General features: G+C 39.6%; 1 protein-coding gene across 3 annotated transcripts in view; it reads right to left on the reverse strand.

The window, feature by feature from the left end:
* The window catches only part of ARFGEF3 (ARFGEF family member 3), a 201635-nt gene that overhangs the window by 26091 nt on the left and 156730 nt on the right, over window positions 1-18814 (reverse strand). For all 3 annotated transcript variants that reach the window (XM_059941111.1, XM_059941110.1, XM_059941113.1), the window contains 6 exons: window positions 15066-15169; window positions 13171-13315; window positions 4809-4937; window positions 2611-2787; window positions 915-1029; window positions 55-157 (listed from right to left, as the gene is read on the reverse strand). In XM_059941111.1, coding sequence (XP_059797094.1) covers window positions 55-157; window positions 915-1029; window positions 2611-2787; window positions 4809-4937; window positions 13171-13315; window positions 15066-15169 — 773 coding nt within the window. The remainder of the gene's footprint in view (window positions 1-54; window positions 158-914; window positions 1030-2610; window positions 2788-4808; window positions 4938-13170; window positions 13316-15065; window positions 15170-18814) is intronic.

Genomic DNA, 18814 nt, shown 5'->3' on the forward strand with positions numbered 1-18814 from the left:
CCAGGGAGCTGAGGAAGGCTGGAGGTGCCCTGGTCTCTCCTCCGAGTGACTTACCTTCACCGGCTTGAGCGTGGCCGAGAAGGCGTCCTGCAGGGCACAGCAAGCCAGCCTCCACATCTCCTCCGTGAACACGGGGCCCGCTGTCACGAGGACGTACCTGCCAGGAGAAAAAAGGAAGGAAGTCTTGAATTCGTATATTTTATTGTCACAAAAGGTAGGTAGGTCCTTCCGGACGCGTGCCTAGATTTAGTCTATAGTTCCCTTACAAGTCTTGCTGTCTTTTGTCACAAAATGTCCTAACCCACTTAATGTAAAAAAAATATCAATGGATTCCCACTACAAATAGGCCGATGTTTAAACTTAGGCTTGCATGTATATATTCTATACTAATTTTTCCCATTCCAGCCCAATTTGCCACTACTCCTCTACACATAACAAGATAAAACCCTCTTGTCACTTGTAACTCTTATCTCCATGTATGTGTTCATGCTGTTCTCCTGCTTACAAAGTCGCCACCTATCGGAAGCTAACCCACCTTGGGAGATCTGACCAAGTATCGTTACTACAGAAGGTCTTGCTGACTGCTCTACTCCCCAGGCGTCTCGTCCTTTCGTGGCATTTATAGTTCCTCCTGCCTATTATCACTTTTCCCATGACTCTCTTTGTTCTGTCCTTTAGAACAGGTTGTACGCTCCGTGCGGGTCGGGACCTTGGTCACATCACTTTCTGGGCAGCAGAGCACCCTGTATAATGACTTACACAGTAAATATTTGCTGACTGGATGAAATGAAGAGTTAGTAGCACAGTCATTTTTATTTATAAGAAGTAGATTGCTACCATCAAAGAATTTAATTCCCCTGGATTTCATCATAAAAACTCCAGTTTTGTGGAGAGCCAGGGAACCTTTATGTCACCTGATACAGGAGCAGCCCACTCGGGAGATGGTTTCTGTGGGCTTGGCCACACACGCCACCAGCAACTCAAAGAGGTCCTTCAGCATGGTGTTGATCATGCTCTCATACCTGATGTCTGCAGGAAAATCAAAGCAAGATGGCACTCAGTGGTATCGCAAAGGAACGGGCTGGGTGGCATCTATACTACAGCAAAAGAGGCAAGGCTAAATGATACAAAAAATATACAAGTATCTGGGAAATAGAACAGTGAGAAAAATGGCCATAACAATAACAACAAAAATAAAACACTCATTACAACAAAAATTATCTTGGTTTTACCTAATTTTAGCTTGTCTCATCCATTTCTAGATATATCAAGATGAAATGCATGTGGCTCACCTTAATGTGTTGATGTACACTTTTCAAAGTATATAATTCATCTGCTTAAGCAAAATAGAACATATACTATTATATAGCCTGAATACTAGCTAGTAAAAAAATTTAATTCTTAAAGGGAAAGATAAAACAAACATTCCTTATGGCTGATCGTTGAATTAGATTGAATTAAATGCTCTTAGTAAACAAAAAACCTTCTCATACCAACTATCACTTCTTGAACCTTTTCAGTTTGGCTTCAGTCTGCATGCTGTCCCCAGACTAAAGAAAATAAGATCTCCCAAAATCACATTCTGTTTGCCCAGTTCAAGGAATACGCCAGTATTCTTTTCCACAAAGTTCTTGTGATGCCACAGAACCAATTCTCAGTGGAATCCTCAAGGGTCCTGAGCTGTGCAAAGCCAGGACCTGGGCAGAAACTCCACCACTAGGGATGCAGTTAGCGCCTGCACATGGAAATACCCATTTTTCTTCTTTCTCGATCGGTGTGGTTTTTGCAGGACAAATTGTCCTTACTAAGCTTAGTGGAGACCCCCATTTCTTAACTTTGCTTTTTGACTCTTCCTTGGGGTCAGGTTCTCATGAGTTTCTCTAACCTCGCCAACAAGGGAGCCTCTGACCTCACCTCTTCCTTTAAAATTCTGTACGTCTTTCCCTTTTCTTTATAACCTTTAGGGCTAGCAGCAAGATTCCTCCTGCTCCCAAATTTCCAGATCTTTCCATGGCAAGAATCTATTTCACAAATGCTGCTCCACTGGCACCACAGCTGACATACAGCTCCCTCTCTGTCTGCTGACTTCAGCATACTATCCACCCCACACTTCCAAATCTTTTTCAAAGTGCCACAGATATTAAGACCCCCTCTCTTCCCCCCTAATCTGTTAAGTAACCTCTTGACCATAATTTGAGCCTTTTCTAAAACCCTGCCTCTTCCATTTAGCCTCCCCAGATGCAGCAGGACAATAGGATACACTCTCTCCCTTACCCCCAGCCTAGAGGGGTATTTCTTCTTTTTTTATTTATTATATACTTGAACTTGCCTCCCCTCTCCTAATGCACAGATATCCTAGACCTCATTAGGTGTTTTATTTTTAGTCACACATGTATTTTAAGCATTCTGTTTGATAATTTTGTAGAGGACACAGGGGTACCAATTTTCTTCTTGACAACCTACTATTAGAAGGCTGGCACTAACCATGTAATTCTATTTTAATAATTCCCAGGACAAAAATCATGCACTGGTATTTACTAAGCACTTCTAGACAACGATGCTGTCTACTAAACAACTACTCAGCATGAGCTGCTCTGGCACCTTAGATACCTGAGTGGATGAAGCTCTGAATGTGCTCCACCACCAGCTCACAGGACAGACCGATGGCATGCTTGAAGTTAGCAGACGCCACGTCCCAGTAAGAATGGTCGTTATGGCTACGGCGAAGCCAAAGGGACATCACGGGAAGGAGAAGGTGAACAACTGCATAGATGCCAAACCCTGGTCCTGAAAAAGAAAGGTCAGCATCAGAATTGTGATCTTAGCACCTCCCCTGCAACAAAAGGGCAGCGCCGAGTGACGGCAGAGAGCTTCCCATCTCTTTCACGGGAGCTCCCCATTCTGAGAAGGAACAAAGAAAAAGAATTTACCACTGATTGGGAAATATATGGTCTTTGGTGACATTTTTCTTTTTAAATTCTGCATGATTTTAATTACGTAAGTAATACATAAATATACTCATTAAAAATTCAAACAATACTGATAAAGCTAAAGTATCACTTGATCACTTCCTTAGTCCCCATAAACATACAAATACATATACACATATAAGAAAAAGTTCACCCTTTGAACTGTAAGTATATTTATTTATATGAAACTAAGAGTACATATATTTATATGAAACAAAGAGAAATATATATATGTATTTTATTACTTTTTTATATAAATGGGATAAGGTAAACCTTGGTCTGCATGTTGATTTTTTGCCCATAACAGTTACAAGTTAGAGATCTTTCTGTGTCAGCAAATTTAGATATTCCTCATTTTTATTACCACATACTATTCCAAACTATTCAAACTGTATATGCATTAGTTTGTACTTATCCATGTACTTATCCATTCCCTTACTGATGGAAATTTAAGATGTTTCTATATTTTGCTTTATGAACAACGCTGTAATAAAAATATTTGTGGAAATGTTGATGGATTTTTAAAATACTGATTACAAAAGCAAGGTATCCCTTTCATAAAACACATGAGAATATGAAGAAGAAGAAAATAATATTTTGATGTATTTCCTTCTAGTACTTTTTGAATGTATTATGTTTGGGTGTATGTGTATATTTATAAATGCTTCTCAAAAAGTTGAGATTGTACTCCACGCTATATATATTTTAACATAATGCCCTATAAACAATTATTGATGTCATTAAATATTATTCACAGATATTCATTTTAATGCTTGTAGACATTTACATGCTTTTACCATAACTTATTTAACCCATTTAGGGTGTTCATAATTATTTTGGTATTCAAGATGCTTCATCAAACATCATTATACATAGAATGTTATCTTCATTACTGTTAATTTCCTTTGATTTCTAGGAGTAGAATTATTGGGCTAAAACGCTCTTCATACACACTTAGTAGTAGAAAATGATACTGACCAATAAAACAGATTTAGAAATAGTGGCATATAAAATTCTATAAGATACCTGCTTATTCTTGGATAGAAAGTCTTTAAATTTTTAATGTGTAGGAGTAGCTATAATGGTGTTCCTGAAAAAAATTCTGATATAAACTTTGCTATGGATCTTAAAACAGTATCACTTATCAAGTCTTCATCAGTTTATATTGAATACAAAACTCCTCTTATTACTCGAGAATTAAACTAGTGGTTTCATTTGTGGTTCTGATTCTGTTAGTGAAAACTAAAATTTCTATAAAAAATTTCTTAGATCTTGGGAAAATTTGGATGAGTAAGTGTGCATGCTAACCTTGACTAATTCAGAACAAGAAATAAATTCCCAAGGGCCATTTCCTGTACTATCAGGAACTCACTAGATGTCTTCCCAAATAGAATCACCTATGACCCTTATACAAGTAAGATGTTGCTGTCTTCATACATTTGAGTGGTTGGTTCATGTCAGTGGTAGACCTGTTAAGCCCTACTGACAGCCCTGGGGCCAAGAGTATATGAGACCCAGCCACAGAGGAAGGCTGTAACCACAGAACAGAGCAAAGCCAACTGGTTCAAGGGGACATTGATACCACAGCCTTGGCCTGAATATAGTGGGGTTCTACACATTCACCTACCTGGCCACCACCCATTATTTATAAATGGGCTGGTGGGAAACCCATAAACAATACAAGGACATGTCTTAAATGTTCAACAAATATATATATAGAGAGCATCTATTATGCTCTCTGGGGTTACATCAGTGAAATAGACACTCATACAGATACCTTCCTGAAAAAAGTTATATGTATAACAAACTCCCTCGAAAGACAGACATAGAAATATTTACCAGGTGTTTTGGTAACATCTCTCAACAGCTCAAAGAGCAAATCTAAGGTCGGGGGTTGGTGCTGACGTGGACAGTTAGACACAGCTGCTGTGAGCTGCTCCAGCAGGATGATCCAGACTTCTATCAGACCTGGAAACCGAAGGCAGACCTCTGTGAAATTCGGTCAAACATAATACAGAATCATCACAAGACCAAACTAAACACTATATATAAAAGGCTTCTGAAAACTACCAAGCGCTATATGGATGTAAGGCATCACCCTGTAAGGTAGCCCTCAGTGCCTATAAGCATGGATAAATTATGATTTACATGTTCTGACAAAGTCAAAGAAAAAAAAATACTGTTCAAGTGTCTTCCTTATTCCCCTTCAGGAAGAAGGTGATGTGGTATGTAAATTCTACCATATGAAATAATTGTTAGATTCATTGGGAGTTGATGATAGCAAAGTAATAATATCCTTTTAGTTCCATCACTTTAATCCTTTTCAAAAAAATTATTATAAATATATATAACAAAAATTTGCCATTTTAACCATGTCTACATGTGTAATTCAGTGGTATTAATTACACATATGATGTTGTGGAACCATCATTACTATTAATTTCCAAAACTTTTTCATTACCTCAAAGAGAAACTATAACCAGTAAGCAACAACTCTGCATTCTCCCCATCACTCCAGCACCTGGTAACCTGTGTCTGGCTTATTTCGCTTAGCATAATGTTTTCAAGGTACATCCATGTTGTAGCATGTATCATAACTTCATTCCTTTTTATGGATGAATTATATTCCATTGTATGTATATACCACAGTTTGTTTATTGAGGTACAAAAGTATCTGGAGTAGAATATACAAAATAGCTCACTCTATATCTTATTTTAATACTTCTAATTTTCCAGCAAAAGAAAACTGTATGAGAAGATGCAATGTTGAAATATTCCCATTTAAAAAAACCTACTTCCCCAATTTTGAATATCCCCATTAATAGGAGCCAAAACCAAAGTCATGGACAATAAATATAAGAAAACCAGGTGACAAGAAATTCTCATGAACCTCAAAATATAAGTGGGGGTGGACAAGCTAATTAATAGTATATGCAGGGGAACGAAAAACATGTTATACGCTACTGTAAGGGGAGCAACCAATAAAATCCAAGTGGAAAACTCTACGTGACAAAGAACCTCACCACTTCAACAAATAGATTGCAAAGACGTAAAAGAGAGTTGGAGAGGAAAATCTATAGATTGACAAGGACTTAAGAGATGGAGCAGCCAAACATGTAGGGTAGATCTTACATGAATCTTGAAAATTAACTGATATGTATAAGAAAACTGGCAAATTGGCTATAAGGTAAAAATAGCTGAAGCGGCCTTGGACGTGAATCCGGGCCTGTCAAGCCCAGGTGGAGTCCCAAGCACTCTGGGCAGTACGGGCGGTGCAAATGGCCTGGCTCTGACCCGGAGGACACCAAGCTGTCCTGTGCACCTGAGGCCACTGCCCTGCCCCTCCGGCGGCTCCAGGTCCCCATTGCCGCGCACCAGCCAGGCAGTTCCAGGGATTTCGATGTCCATGTCTTTGGGTGACCATTACTTCGCCTGCCACATGCTTGCGGGATATTGGTTCCCAGGCCGGAGGTCAGGCCCGAGCTCCTGTGGTGGGAGCTCCAAGTCCAAACCGCTGGACTAACAGAGAACCTCAGACCCCAGGGAATATCAATTGGAGTAAGGCTTTGCAGAGGTCCTCATCTCAGCACCAAGACCCAGCTCTATCCAACTGCCTGCAAACTCCAGTGCTGGATGTCTCAGGCCAAACAACCAATAAGACAGGAATACAGAAGCACCTATCAAAAAAAAAAAAATTAAATGACAAAAAAATATGTTACAGATGAAGAAGCAAGGTAAAAACCTACAAGACCAAATAAATGAAGATGAAATAGGCAACCTACCTGAAAAAGAATTCAGAGTAATGATAGTAAAGATGATCCAAAATCTCAGAAACAGATGGAGAAAATACAAGAAAAATTTACAAGGATCTAGAAGAACTAAAGAGCAAACAAGCAGTGGTGAACAACACAATTACTGAAATTAAAAATAATCTAGAAGGAATCAATAACAGAATAACTGGGGCAGAAGAACAGATAAGTAAGCTGGAAGATAAAATGGTGGAAATAAGTGCCAGGGAGCAGAATAAAGAAAAAAGAATGAAAAGAATTGAGGACAGTCTCAGAGACCTCTGGGACAATATTAAATGCACCAACATCCAAATTATACGGGTTCCAGAAGAAGAAGAGAAAAAGAAAGGGTCTGAGAAAATACTTGAAGAGATTACAGTTGAAAACTTCCCTAACATGGGAAAGGGAATAGTCAATCAAGTCCAGGAAGCACAGAGAGTACCATACAGGATAAACCCAAAGAGAAACATGCCGAGACACATATTAATCAAACTATCAAGAATTAAATACAAAGAAAAATATTAAAAGCAGCAAGGGAAAAGCAACAAATAACATACAAGGGAATCCCCATAAGGTTAACAGCTGATCTTTCAGCAGAAACTCTGCAAGCCAAAGGGAGTGACAGGACGTATTTAAAGTGATGAAAGGGAAAAACCTACAACCAAGATTACTCTACCCAGCAAGGATCTCATTCAGATTCAATGGAGAAATTAAAACCTTTACAGACAAGCAAAAGTTAAGAGAATTCAGCACCACCAAAGCACCTTTACAACAAATGCTAGAGGAACTTCTCTAGGCAGGAAACACAAGAGAAGGAAAAGACCTACAATAACAAACCCAAAACAATTAAGGAAATGGTAATAGAAACATACATATCAATAACTACCTTAAATGTAAATGGATTAAATGCTCCAACCAAAAGACTGGTTGAATGGATACTAAAACAAGACCCGTATATATGCTGTCTACAGGAGACCCACTTCAAACCTAGGGACACATACAGACTTAAAGTGAGGGGATGGAAAATGATATTCCATGCAAATGGAAATCAAAAGAAAGGTGGAGTAGCAATTCTCATATCAGACAAGCTAGACTTTAAAATAAAGACTATTACAAGAGACAAAGAAGGACACTACATAATGATCAAGGGATCAATCCAAGAAGAAGATATAACAATTGTAGATATTTATGCACCCAAAATAGGAGCACCTCAATACATAAGGCAAATGCTAACAGCCATAAAAGGGGAAATCGAAAGTAACACAATCACAGTAGGGGACTTTAACACCCCACTTTCACCAATGGACAGATCATCCAAAATGAAAATAAATAGGGAAACACAAGCTTTAAATGACACATTAAACAAGATGGACTTAATTGATATTTATAGGACATTCCATCCAAAAACAACAGAATACACTTTCTTCTCAAGTGCTCATGGAACATTCTCCAGGATAGACCATATCTTGGGTTACAGATCAAGCCTTGGTAAATTTAAGAAAATTGAAATCATATCAAGTATCTTTTCCAACCACAATGCTATGAGAGTAGATATCAAATACAGGAAAAAATCTGTAAAAAATACAAACACATGGAGGCTAAACAATACACTACTAATAACCAAGAGATCACTGAATAAATCAAAGAGGTAATCAAAAAATACCTAGAAACAAATGACAATGAAAACACGATGACCCAAAACCTATGGGATGCAGCAAAAGCCGTCCTAAGAGGGAAGTTTACAGCAATACAATCCTACCTCAAGAAACAATAAAAATCTCAAAGAACCTAACCTTACACCTAAAGCAATTAGAGAAAGAAGAACAACAACAAAAAAAAAACCCCAAAGTTAGCAGAAGGAAAGAAATCATAAACATCAGATCAGAAATAAATGAAAAAGAAATGAAGGAAACAATAGCAAAGATCAATAAAACTAAAAGCTGGTTCTTTGAGAAGATAAACAAAATTGATAAACCATTAACCAGACTCATCAAGAACAAAAGTGAGAAGACTCAAATCAACAGAATTAGAAATGAAAAAGGAGAGGTAACAACTGACACTGCAGAAATACAAAGGATCATGAGAGATTACTACAAGCAACTCTATGCCAATAAAATGGACAACCTGGAAGAAATGGACAAATTCTCAGAAAAGCACAACCTTCCAAGACTGAACCAGGAAGAAATAGAAAATATAAACCAATCACAAGCACTGAAATTGAAACTGTGATTAAAAATCTTCCAACAAACAAAAGTCCAGGACCAGATGGCTTCACAGATGAATTCTATCAAACATTTAGAGAAGAGCTAACACCTATCCTTTTCAAACTCTTCCAAAATATAGCAGAGGGAAGAACACTCCCAAACTCATTCTATGAGGCCACCATGACCCTGATACTAAAACCAGACAAAGATGTCACAAAAAAAGAAAACTACAGGCTGATATCTCTTGGTGAACACTGATGCAAAAATCCTCAGCAAAATACTAGCAAACAGAATCCAACAGCGCATTAAAAGGATCATACACCATGATCAAGTGGGGTTTATCCCAGGGATGCAAGGATTCTTCAATATACGTAAATCAATCAATGTGATACACCATATTAACAAATTGAAGGATAAAAACTATGATAATCTCAATAGATGCAGAAAAAGCTTTTGACAAAATTCAACACCCATTTATGATTAAAAACTCTCCAGAGAGTAGACATAGAGGGAAGCTACCTCAACATGTTAAAGGCCATATATGACAAACCCACAGCCAACATCGTTCTCAGTGGTGAAAAACTGAAACCATTTCCTCTAAGATCAGGAACAAGACAAAGTTGCCCACTCTCACCACTATTCAACATAGTTTTGGAAGCTTTAGCCACAGCAATCAGAGAAGAAAAAGAAATAAAAGGAATCCAAATAGGAAAAGAAGTAAAACTGTCACTGTTTGCAGATGACATGACACTTTACATAGAGAATCCTAAAGATGCTACCAGAAAACTACTAGAGCTAATCAATGAATTTGGTAGAGTAGAAGGATACAAAATTAATGCACAGAAATCTCTTGCATTCCTATATACTAATGACGAAAAATCTGAAAGAGAAATTAAGGAAACACTCCCATTTACCATTGCAACAAAAAGAATAAAATACCTAGGTATAAACCTATCTAATGAGACAAAAGACCTGTATGCAGAAAACTATAAGACACTGATGAAAGAAATTAAAGATGATACAAACAGATAGAGAGATATACTATGTTCTTGGATTGGAAGAATCAACATTGTGAAAATGACTATACTACCCAAAGCAATGTACAGATTCAATGCAATCCCTATCAAACGACCAATGGCATTTTTCACAGAACTAGAAAAAAAATTTCACAATTTGTATGGAAACACAAAAGACCCCGAATAGCCAAAGCAGTCTTGAGAAAGAAAAAAGGAGCTGGAGGAATCAGGCTCCCTGACTTCAGACTATACTACAGAGCTACAGTAATCAAGACAGTATGGTACTGGCACAAAAACAGAAATATAGATCAATGGAACAGGATAGATAGCTCAAAGATACACACATGCACATATGGTCACCTTATCTTTGATAAAGGAGGCAAGAGTATACAATGGAGAAAAGACAGCCTCTTTAATAAGTGGTGTTGGGAAAAATGGACAGCTACATGTAAAAGAATGAAATTAGAACACTTCCTAATATCATACACAAAAATACACTCAAAATGGATTAAAGACCTAAATGTAAGGCCAGACACTATCAAACTCTTAGAGGAAAACATAGGCAGAACACTCTATGACATAAATCACAGCAGGATCCTTTGTGACCCACCTCCTAGAGAAATGGAAATAAAAACAAAAATAAACAAATGGGACCTAATGAAACTTAAAAGCTTTTGCACAGCAAAGGAAACTACAAACAAGACGAAAAGACAGCCCTCAGAATGAGAGAAAATATTTGCAAACAAAGCAACTGACAAAGCATTAATCTCCAAAATATACAAGCAGGTCATGCAGATTAATATTAAAAAAACAAACCACCCAATCCAAAAATGGGCAGAAGGCCTAGACATTTCTCCAAAGAAGATATACAGACTGCCAACAAACACATGAAAGGATGCTCAACATCACTAATCATTAGAAAAATGCAAATCAGAACTACAATGAGATGTCACCTCACACTGGTCAGAGTGGCCATCATCAAAAAATCTACAAACAATAATGCTGGAGAGAGTGTGGAGAAAAGGGAACCCTCTTGCACTGTTGGTGGGAATGCAATTTGATACAGCCACTATGGAGAACAGTATGGAGGCTCCTTAAAAAACTAAAAATAGAACTAACATATGACCCAGCAATCCCACTATTGGGCACATACCCTGAAAACCATAATTCAAAAAGAGTCATGTACCACAGTGTTCATTGCAGCACTATTTACAATAGCCAGGATATGGAAGCAACCTAAGTGTCCATTGAGAGATGAATGGATAAAGAAGATGTGGCACATATATACAATGGAATATTACTCAGCCATAAAAAGAAACGAAATTGAGTTATTTGTAGTGAGGTAGATGGACCTAGAGACTGTCATACAGAGTGAAGTAAGTCAGAAGGAGAAAAAACAAATACCATATGCTAACACATATATATGGAATCTAAAAAAAAAAATGGTTCTGAAGAACCTAGGGGCAGGACAGGAATAAAGATGCAAATGTAGAGAATGGACATGAGGACACGGGGAGGGGGAAGGGTAAGCTGGGCTGAAGTGAGAGAGTATCACTGACATATATACACTACCAAATGTAAAATAGATAGCTAGTGGCAAGCAGCTGCACAGCACAGGGAGATCAGCTCAGTGTTTTGCAACCACCTAGAGGGGTGGGATAGGGAGGGTGGGAGGGAGATGCAAGAGGGAGAGGATATGGTGATATACATATGCATATAGCTGATTCACTTTGTTATACAGCAGAAACTAACACAACACTGTAAAGCAATTATACTCCAATAAAGATGTTAAAAAAAAAAAAGCTGAAGCTGGGTGATAGGTACATGAAGGTTCATTATACCATTCTGTCTAGTTTTATATGTGTTTGAAATTTCCATAAGAAAATGGAAAAGCAATTATTTGCCTTCAGAAACCAGAGGAATAATATCTAAGTATATTAATGATGAGAAGTAATTTTTAATACTAACTTAAAGCTTTTACTTTTATTCTTTTCTCTGATCTAGCTATGTTTCATATATAATTATAACTTTAAAGCCCTCAATGAATTTATACTGTGGGAAACCTTAGATGGGCTGCCTAGAAAAAAAATGGATTAACGATTTGCACAAATGGGCAGGGAATGCTCACTGTTACATATACAAACTGTTTACAACTGTTTTAAAGAGTGTATTATAGACAAGCAACATTAGCTTCTGCTTTTAGCTGTCTGGGTTGGAGGTTTAAGATGCTATGTAAAAATTCCTATCTAATCATTAAAAATGAAACCTCTATTAGGCAACATCTAGCCAATTTCCAATATTTAATCGTTCTCTACAGTAGATATTTATTCTTTCCTATATTTTTTCCTAAAAACGAATCTGAATTTGTAAGGTTTTACTGTTTATAATCCCTATGGAAAACTGGAAAATTTCTAGATATCCCCGTGAGTTTGTGTCTGAAAAATAAAATAGAAGAATAATTAAAAACAAACAAAAAAGCAAATTAAAAAACCTTCCCCAGAAAGTCCTTTTGCAAGGGTTTGAAACACCTATGCTCAGACATTAGACTTCTTTCAGGATATCATTTCCATTTTTCGGTCTAGAAACAGGACAGGGTCATCTGAATTAGAAGACAGCAAATGTGAACATGAGTGAACCAATCTGAAAATTATCTGAAGTTACTAGATTGAAGTCGAATTCACAGGAAATTACACAGGAACTAATTTGAAACACATTCTTTTAATGAGCCTTCAGCTTCACCAGTCACAGATTCTCTCTTCAGTAATGGCTTAATTTCCCCAGTCTCTTACCAGATAGTCCTACAGGAAGTAATTATATAATGATTGTGTTTCCTAGACGGTATTAAAGACAATTACCAGCCAATTTAAGTATCAATGCACCAAAAGCAACCACAGTCCAATTTGGTACATACAAAAGAATTCGGAGTTAAAAACTATATTTAGTGGAATCTGAAAATCTACACTGGTTTTAGATGGAGGTATCCATCTAAAAAGGATTGGTTTGGAGACATTGATGTAAAATGTTTTCGGAGAGTCCATGGAAACTTTAGGTAGGCTTGTTCTGTTAGAATTATAAATAATAACAACATAAATGGATGATCATTCATGATCTGTAAACTACTGAATTCATGGCTTAGGCTTTTGGGAATACAAACATAGCAAATAACCTGGTTAGGCCCAATCAATTAACTTACCAGTGTCATCATCAAAGTCAGACAAGACTGACTCAATTCCATCCTCACTGCTTGCCGACTGCTCCTGAAGTCTTCGGGGCAAGCTAGCGAGTCGCCCACTAAGGAATATTGGCTTCAAGGGCATTTTGTAGATTTTGGCCAACAACTAAATTAAAAATACCAAATTGCAATTATATATTGGAAAAAGCCGCACTCTATTAAATGACAACAAAACTATATACCGGAAGAGAAGGTGGAGAGAAAACCAGAAAAGCTCCCACTGTAGCAAAGTTTTAAATTTGCTTGTGATTTGGATTCATAAGGCAGTTCACAAGAGGCATTTATCCCATGAAGCAGCTGAAACAGCATTCATTGGCAACAAAAAGGTAGAGGAAAAGATTCTGTGGATACCTTTTCAGCATCTTAATTGCATAGGAGTTTTATAGACTTTTATAAACCTGTGAAGGGAACCATAAACATGTCAAGAATTTTTGCCTAAGAGAGAGTGTTCTATGGGGATCATTGGGAAGAGAGTCTGTAGGCAAATGAGATACCAGACTCTGATTTCCCTTCCCCTGACTCAACATCAAGGAAATGGGTTTGGGGGTAGGGCACACGGGGGATGGAGGAATCCGAGGGCAGGGTGGGTGCCATGAAGGCATGAGAAGCAGAGCTAACAGGCTGCTCGGGCTCTTAACTCCCCTCTCACTGCTACGGCCCAGCCCGCCGGGATCTGTTACTGGGACAGACGCCCAAGGAGCCTTGTACCTTCACGAATTACAATTGTGCCTGCTGTGCCCCTACTGTTTCAGAAATTAGGGAAACAGCTGGGAGCGAGACAGACAGAAATCCTGCCCTGTGCGTCTTACAGACATACTCCTTGCACAAATAATAAATAAAATTTCTGACAGAAACGTTACAGGAAAAATTAGACAGGCGGTCCTAGAAAGAGCGACCTAGGTGTGTGGGGAGTGCTGGCAGGGAGTTGGTAGATACCTAAGCCCTGGTCTCTCTGAGGAGATGATGTCTCAGATGAGATCTGGACCATAAGGCGTGTCGTACAGAGATCTGAGGAGAGAAACTTCCAGGCCGAGGGAACAGCAACAGCCCTGAGCAGTAACAAGTAGGGTGTGTTTGAGGGACAGAAAGGGAGCGCGGCGAACACAGTGAGTGAGGGGGGAAAGGTGGCGGGGTCCGGTCATGTGGGCCTTGTGGAAGCGGCTGGAGGAGGAAATCAGGGCTGTGCATCCTTTCTAAAGCCCTGGGGCTTAACGCTGTCAGTGCTATCACCAAGGGAGAGTGAGGAACAGACAGACAACAGGACGCCAGGGACACAACCTTAGAAGACAGGAGAAGAGCTATGGAGAGGGGGTGTCGCTGAAGCCCAGGGAGAAAGGGCTTTGAGAAGGAACCATCATCTTGTTCCACGGGCGTGTGACACGGTAACGACAGAGAGTCACTGGACTTCGCATAAGGAAGGTCACTGTTCACACTGATAAACGATGTTTCATTGGATTTTTTTTTTTTTTTTTTACTAGATCTTGACTGCATACGACCCTCTTACTTTTTCTAATGTCTCTTTTCACTGTGTGCAGCCCACTGTCCATGTTTTCATACCATTGGGAGGATTTCCTGTGACCTCTTAGCCTGACACAGATATAGAGATTATGGTAGTTCATGTATCGCGGAGTATGAATGAGACGTTTCAGAGATCTCAAAACCCAATTGTGTGTTTTAGTACATTTTCATTACTTTCTTTCTCTCCTTTGTAGAAGCGGGGGGACAAAAATTTATACTCCAAATCTAAGCCCCAATCTCCTCAGAGACAGCAGAAAGTACTTCTCCTGGGCGTCCACAAAATACCTCCATGCATGTTTTGTAAGCATCTTCTGAGGTGGGTTTCGGGGCCTGCGTACCTGAGAACAGCGCCTGAGGTAATCCAGGGCAGGGAGGCACAGGTCTGGGGACGTGGCTCCGGGTCCTGGGACACAGTCTCCGATTTCTTTACAGTCCACCTCCCCTGGGGGCAGCAGGGGAGACAGAGACAAATATTGTTTATCCCCTTATAACAGAAGACCTACTTAGTCATACAGCATGCGTTCCCCAAACGTCTACTAACATAGAAAAGGAAAAATTACTCCAAATTGTACAACCCTTTCACTCAAATTTCCCCCTACATGTGTACATGTTAAACACATTTGGGATCACGCTGTACATCTTACCTTGTTGAAATTATTCTGTTCTGTAACTCCCCTTTTCACTAAACAATGACCACTTTTTCCATATCCTGCGACAGTACTTTCAGTGGCTGGATGGTGGTTTTTGTATCTGGACACAATGCAATTTTTCTAATTCACTTCCCTGGGCCCTGCTGTTGATGGTGTGACTCTGAAGCTTTGATGACAGGATGATCCTCGAGACCAGCCATGTGATGGGCAGAAAGGAAGCACTAGGGCCCTCTCTGTTTGGAAAAGGACCTCCTTCGTTGCCAGGACTCAGCACTAAACAGTGATGATAAAGGAAGACTCTGGGAAGATCTGAAACATCTGGGGTTTGGGGATGGAGATTACTAAATTGAACTGAAATGACTTCTATTTTGTGTGTATATATCTAGAAATTTAACAGATCTCTAGAGGGCATCTAGATAGTCTATAGGCATACAGTAGTTGGAAATTATCATTTTTCTTCTCATGTAAGAATCTACTTCTATACTTTTAATAAAATTATTCCACAGTACTGTAATTGTTTCTAACTGTCTACAATTGTAGCAACCGGCACCCTTACCTGTGGGTAAACAGACATAATTACTAGGTATTAGTTAAAATTTAGGAGACAAAGAGGCATGTTTCTCCTTAAGAAAGAAAAGATAACCATTTGTATATTTTAGATCAGGGACTGGTAAACTTTTTTTTATACAGGGTCAGACAGTAAATATTTTAGGCTTTGCAGGTCACACTCTCTTTGTTGCAACTTCTCAACTCTGTCACGATAGCACAAAAACAACCACAGACAAATGACCAGGGCTGTGTTCCAATAAAACTTTACTTCTAAAAACTCTGAGTGGGGGGCATTGGCCTGTGGGCCATAGTTTGCCAACCCCTGGTTTAGATTAACACACCTTAGAGTATAAAAACACAGAGCAGTTCAAATTCATGTTGACATAACCAAGTGGGAATAAAAAATAAATCCATTTCCTATCCTGTTAATCACAGTGTTCGAAGTTTTTTACGGAGGCTGCTGTCACACATCAAAGTCTGTGCACGGGGCGGCCCCTGGAGGCGGGCAGGACACAGCCAGCGTGGCTGTGCCCACTGACCCCAAGCCACAGACAAGTAACTCCACCTTATAATTCACAGAAAAAAATGGAATCTTTCTGTTTTAAATATCCTCAGGTGCGCACTGATAATTCTGCATCTCCATTTTCAGGCCCCAGCTCCCTCGCTGAGATAAGATCTCAAATTTCTAACATTTCTACCGTGAAAGTTTCTAACATCTCCACTTGAATATTTCATAGAAACTCAACATGTCCCAGTGTCCAAAGATAGAATTCATTATTGTTCCTCTCCTCCACTCCTTTTGGATATCCTAATTCTGGGAAACATCAGTCCTGGCAAGGAACTTGGGGAGTCAACCTCAGTTCCACCCTCTCTTAGGCCCCACATCAGAGCAGTCCAAGCCCTCCGGATCCCACCTCTACAATATCCTGAGCTCCATCCTCTCTGCTCTCTCCCAAACTCCTGCACACTGGTCTCTGCCCGTAGCCTCTTGTCCTTACCCACAGGGGCACATGCCTGCTAGTTTAGTTTCTAAGGTCACATGTGATACACCACTCGGTGGCTTCAAAACCTTCCCTGCACATTCTCAATTTCCCAGTGTGGCATGCAGGGCCCTTTAGAGCCTGGCCCCTTCCTCCCTTTCCAACTCATCACCCGGGATCCCTCCTTTGTGGTACCTCCAACATACCCTGCTCTTAGAAAAGTAAACCTACAGGAGCTCACACCGCAAAGTTCAAATGTCACTTTCCCTTTGAAGTCTGCATGGCCCTACTACCAAGCACCCCATCTCAGCTGCTTGTTCATTTCAGCTTAAATGGCTTTTTTTTTTTCCCTAGCCTCTATGAAAATATCCATCTTCCTGAACTGTGACTATTGATTTGTGTGTCTGTTTCCCAGAAGAGGCTGTGAGCCTCTCACAGGCAGGAAGCATGTTATATTCATCTGTGTATCCCCATAGCATGTACAGGTCACCATGCCCCCGTAGCAGGCCCTCGACTGTTCACCAAACAACAGAATACCAATAATAATGGTTCTTAAATAAAATATAGGGTTGTGGAATAATGGAAAATATATATGTTGGTCTCCGCCTCTGGCTCCTGGCACAGAGCTCCTAAAACCCTAATTTCCCAAATGATAAGACTACTAGGAGCATCTTTGGTTCTAATATTTGATCTTCAACTCTAGTTCCTGATGCAGAGCTCCTAAATCCCTTGGAATTTCCTGGGTGATAGAGTCTTTTGTTCTAGTGAGGCAAAGCTTGGTAAACTCCTGGACGGGGGCTGGTCACCAGAAAGACCATAGGAAGAAGAGGGGGGTTGGAAATTGAGTTAATGATTGATCATGGCCACATGATGAAGCCTCCATAAGAAATCCCCAGAGTATGGCGTTCAGAGAGCTTCTGGGTTGGTGAACACATCTACATGCTGGGAGGAGGGTGTACCCCAACTCCATGAGGGCAGAAGCTCCTGAGCTTGGGACCCTCCTGGACCTCAACTTATATAATCTCTTGATCTGGCTGTTTATCTGTATCCTTTATCATATCTATTATTATATAATAAGCTGATAAATGTAAGCATTTCCCTGAGTTCTGTGAGCTGTTCTAACGAATCACTGAATCCAAAGGATGGGGGGTCATGGGAACCTCTGATTTGTAGCCAAGTCAAACAGAAGTTGTGGGTAACTTGGGGACCTTCTACTTGTAATTGTCATTTGAAATGGCGGGGGGCAGTCTCATAGGACTGAGCCCTTCACCTGTGGGGTCTGCTGGTCTAACTCTGGTTGGGGTCAGAATTGAATTGACAATAGGACACCCAGCTGGTATCACAGAGAACTGCTTGGTGTGGGAACAAAGCCCACACATCTGGTGTCGGAACTCTTGTGCGTGAGGTAGTAGTTGAGAGAGTAAAGGAGAAATACAGGAGGAAAGTTTTTTCTAAACAAGGACTGGATTTTTTACTATCTAAGGCAGAGATTCATTACTTTAAGGTATTCTTATGATTAAGATACTAAACTGTTTGGCTTCTATTTAACGTAGAGCAGAGTTTAAAAAGAATAAAATCTTACTCTGTCTTTCAAAAGAAACCTTCCTCTGAAGCCCAGTATGTAAAGTGGATAAGTGAGGGGCTTTCATGGTTGCCCCTCAGCTCAGCCCTCTATTTCCCAGGGTATACAGAAGCATAGAATGGGTGTAGGTAAGAATAGAATATAACAAGGATGGTCTGTGGATCAGACTTGTGGCCTCCAGCCTCTGTCTTGAAACTTGCATTTTATTCCTGCTCCAAAATAAGGGGAACATGAATGAAGTCACCTAGCTTCTCTGTGTCCTATTTTCTTTTACAAAGAAATTGTCAGTTATTTTGCAAGAATACAAAAGAATATTATGGACCTTA

The sequence above is a fragment of the Balaenoptera ricei genome, chromosome 12, assembly GCF_028023285.1.
Source record: "Balaenoptera ricei isolate mBalRic1 chromosome 12, mBalRic1.hap2, whole genome shotgun sequence".
Lineage (NCBI taxonomy): Eukaryota > Metazoa > Chordata > Mammalia > Artiodactyla > Balaenopteridae > Balaenoptera > Balaenoptera ricei.